This window comes from Erythranthe guttata, chromosome 11 (genome assembly GCF_056151865.1).
Source record: "Erythranthe guttata isolate IM_541 chromosome 11, IM_541, whole genome shotgun sequence".
NCBI lineage: Eukaryota > Viridiplantae > Streptophyta > Magnoliopsida > Lamiales > Phrymaceae > Erythranthe > Erythranthe guttata.
The window spans coordinates 4918150-4922118 of record NC_142543.1 but is presented as its reverse complement, the minus strand read 5'-3'; the positions used below and the strand labels follow the sequence as shown (position 1 = coordinate 4922118).

The 3969-nt window shown below is 33.4% G+C and overlaps 1 protein-coding gene across 1 annotated transcript; it reads left to right on the top strand.

Moving 5' to 3' along the window:
• Positions 1 to 266: 266 nt before the first annotated feature.
• LOC105957998 (protein LAZY 1) lies at positions 267 to 3719 on the top strand. Its single transcript, XM_088825355.1, has 5 exons — positions 267 to 597; positions 748 to 817; positions 1087 to 1850; positions 2425 to 2689; positions 3446 to 3719. The coding sequence occupies exons 1-5, from the start codon at positions 592 to 594 to the stop codon at positions 3463 to 3465; spliced, it is 1125 nt and encodes a 374-aa protein (XP_088681481.1). The 5' UTR covers positions 267 to 591; the 3' UTR covers positions 3466 to 3719.
• The last annotated feature ends 250 nt before the right edge of the window (positions 3720 to 3969 follow it).

Here is a 3969-nt window from a genome sequence, read left to right as displayed (position 1 = left end):
ATGTGTTAGACTCATTTATTATTTTTATTTATCTATTTCAATAAAAAAATATTTAATTTAAACCTAAATTATTACACATTATTATAGAGCACAATACAAAGACAATAAATCTTATAAACATATAGAATAATAAAAAAATAAAAAAAAGAAATAAAAAAAAAAAAGAAAAAAAAAAAAAAGAAATTTGACCCGACCCCTGCCCTACACTAACTTCCCCGCCGAAAACAAGTGCCAAATAATACATCAATCACTGCATGCACATGCATATACAAGTTTTAGGTCTGAATGGATAAAAATATGTAAGAAGAACAAACAATATTGAATATTGATGATAAAATAAATAAATAAATAAATAGAATTGTACAAATTAAAATGAATAGTTTGGAACTCAGAAAATTAAAGAAGTAACACGAAAATTTTACCAATTTCCTTTTAACTTCTCTTTACTTTCAATAAAACAGTAATTGAGTCAATAGTGCTTTTCGTACAAGCTTAATTAATGGTCAAAATAAGACTTGGTCTATTTAAAGATCAATTATCTCCCAACTATTGCTCACATCAAGCTCTCTTACATCTAGTTCCACCAAAAAAATGAAGGTAACATATAAAATTTATTGAAAAATATTTTAGAAGATTGTATCCATTTTTTTTTTTTTTTTAATATAATCGTCTTTTCTTTTTCGATATGAATATTTTCTTTATTGCACAATATTTCATACATATGACTCCCCGTCGCTCTTACTGCAGCTCCTCGGATGGATGCATCGCAAGTTTCGGCAGAACAGCTGCGAAACTCCAAAGGATCATTTTTCCACCGGTAATATTTTAATTATAACGTCATTCTCTACATATATCTAAATAGCTATTGCATAAATCGATCTTCTTTCGAAATATTTCAAGTGCAAAGCTTAAAAAATATAATAATCCGCCTGCACTTTGAGGCCTGGCGTACTGGAGATATATTAATATTAAATGATACATTTCACTAACAGCTTAAACTTCTGATCGATTGAGTTAGAGTTGCTGCATGCATCCTGGATGCATGTAGTATTAGTTAATTTGACGACATAACGCGTAATTTTACAGGTCAAGCGTACTTGGATGACCTACACTGCTACAATGGCGGCACGGGTAATAATAATTGTAAGCCCTTCTCCAAAACTCAAAGATACCGCAGAAACTCGTTCACGAGCCTCGAGTCCGCCAGAGACGACCACGATAACAACCTCAACAACGAAGACCATGAACTAATGGAACCGACTTCGGAATCCGACATGACGGAGCTTTTCCACGGATTCCTCGCAATCGGCACGCTCGGCTCCCACGAATTCGCCGCCACCGACAACGACGTACAAGACGAAGAAGACAACGACTACTACCCGTCGACACCAAGGTTCACCATGGACCACATAGCCGAGAAGCAGACGCAAGAGGCGATCACCGAGAACGAGCTCAAGCTGATCAACGACGAGCTCGAGAAGGTTCTGAATATCGGGGACGACGACGACATCGCTTCTTCCGGAAGGAACAGCCACGTCAGCAGCAGCGCCGGAAGGTTCAGCCACGTCAGCTCCATTACCCTCAGTGGGAACAACAATCGGATCTCCGATGTATGCCCGCTCCAGAGCTACCTGCTGGGAACGGCGGCGGCCGCCACCACGACTGAAACTGCGGCGGCGAAGAAAGAACAAAGGACTTCTCTTGGGGAGCTGTTTCAGAAGACAAAACAAGCTGAGGAAATGAACTCGGGGGTAAAATCGGAAAGGGATAAATCCGCCGTGCGCTTGGTGAAGAAGATGCTCAAGAAGAAGATTGTTCATGCTATTGATTCTGAGACCAAACTCACCAAGGTTTAATTTCGAATTATATTTACTTTTCATATTTTTTGTTGTGATAAATTATTATTATTATTATTAGGGTAAATTACAAACACCCCCCTGAGGTATGGTCAAATTACAAAAACCCCCCTCTTGTTTGGATAATTACATCTACCCCCTCAACTATGATTTTTTCTTAGACCTCCACCTTTATGGTGCCAAATTCTACATAGTCATCTAGATTCCGTGAAACGTGCTCTAGTTTGTACTCGTTTTGTGTAAAAAATACAGTTTTCGATGCACAGCAAACTGATATATACAAGCTAAAAATCACATATTATGATCATCTTGCTTCATAATGTAGAGTTTGAATGGGATAAAATGGGTACAAAAGTGATAATATTCCATATAATCTCGAAGATTCCACTAAATTTGAGGAGTTGAGGGGGTGGGTGTAATTATCCAAACAAGAGGGGTGTTTTTGTAATTCGACCATACCTCAGGGGGGTGTTTGTAATTTACCCTTATTATTATTATTATTATTATTATTATTTATTATTATTTTGAGTATTATTATTATTGTTATTAAAATTGTGGGAAAATGCAGATTCTGCAAATATTCAACAGGAAAGTGCATCCAGAGAACTACACGGCAGAGGAATCAGCTTGTAATAAAAAGGAGAAGAAGAATATTAATGATGATGAGATGATGAAGAACAGTGAGTCAGTACCACTGGTGGGTTGTAATAATAACTACAGTGGAGGCACAATACGACGTAGTTCCTCTGCTGAAGATATCATAATATACCCTGATCAACATCCCATCATCAACAAAAACGCCAACGAGTTCTGGGTCAACACCGATTCCGACTGTGAGTCATTTAATTATAACTCGGTTGCATGCTTAATTATGATTTTCGGCTTAATCCCACTTTGCGCCCTTGAAATGGAGCCTTTTGGCACTTTGCACCTTTGAAAAATAATAATAACACTTTGCACCCTTATTCACAATGCAACCTTAATTGAATAATAAAGGATAATTCGTTTTTTATTGGGTTTTTTTTTTTTCAGGGTGCCAAATAACAAATTAAATAGTTACTTTTTTTTTTCAACCTCTAACCTAATTTCGAGCGCACAAAGTGCGAAAAAAAAAAAATTTACACCGGATAATAAAAAAAAAAAAAAAACTATATTTTCTTGCAAAATAAAATTAAATAAACTTTTATCACTAAATTATTCGATTGATAGATCTTTTATTGTAATTGGTGGAAATAGTATGTAGAAATATTTGGAAGAAAATATGATTTTTAGATAACTTGATAATGAAATAGCTTAAGGAATTTTTTTTCGTAAAATATTTTTTTGTAATAAAAAATATTTAATTTTAAATACCGCTAAAAATATTAAAAATCTCTATTAGCTTAAAAACGCATGTGGGGTGGTGCATTATGCATCATATATTGTGTTTCGAAGGTGCAAAGTGCTATTAATTTATTTCGAGGATGCAAATTGGGATTAAGCCGTGATTTTCTTTCAATATTTACATGCATAATTTTTTTTTTATTTTATTTAAATTACTGACCAGCATGAATTATTATTATTATTATTGGCTTTGTTTGAACTTGTAGATTTGGTGTTGGAGCTGTAATAGTTGAAGAACAAAGTTGTGTGGTGGGGTTTCAACTTAATTATTACAGCAATTATTAATATTACAAGAGATATTTGGGAATGTACTCTAAGATTCCTCACGTGTGGGTTTTCATATTAATTAAATTAAAGTTGTTAATTATTGTGCAAGAAAGATAATAAAGGAGACATCCTCTTGTAGAGTGCCTCCAATTATGTATTGTATTTTTGTGTTTGTGCATTAGCAATGTGAAATTTAAGTATTGTTATTATCAAGATTGTAAAAGGTGGGAATTCGGTCCGAGGCGGGTAGGCACCGAAGATCAGAAATAAATCGGTTTTTTAAATTTAATATAATATAATTTTAGTTATTAATTATAAATACTCAAAACATATATAATAATATATTTAAACATAATTTTATTAACATCATTTACATATCATAACACATAATAAAATTTTAATAATAATAAGATTGTAATATGATTAAAATTCTTACAAAATAAAAATAAAATAAAAATTTTGT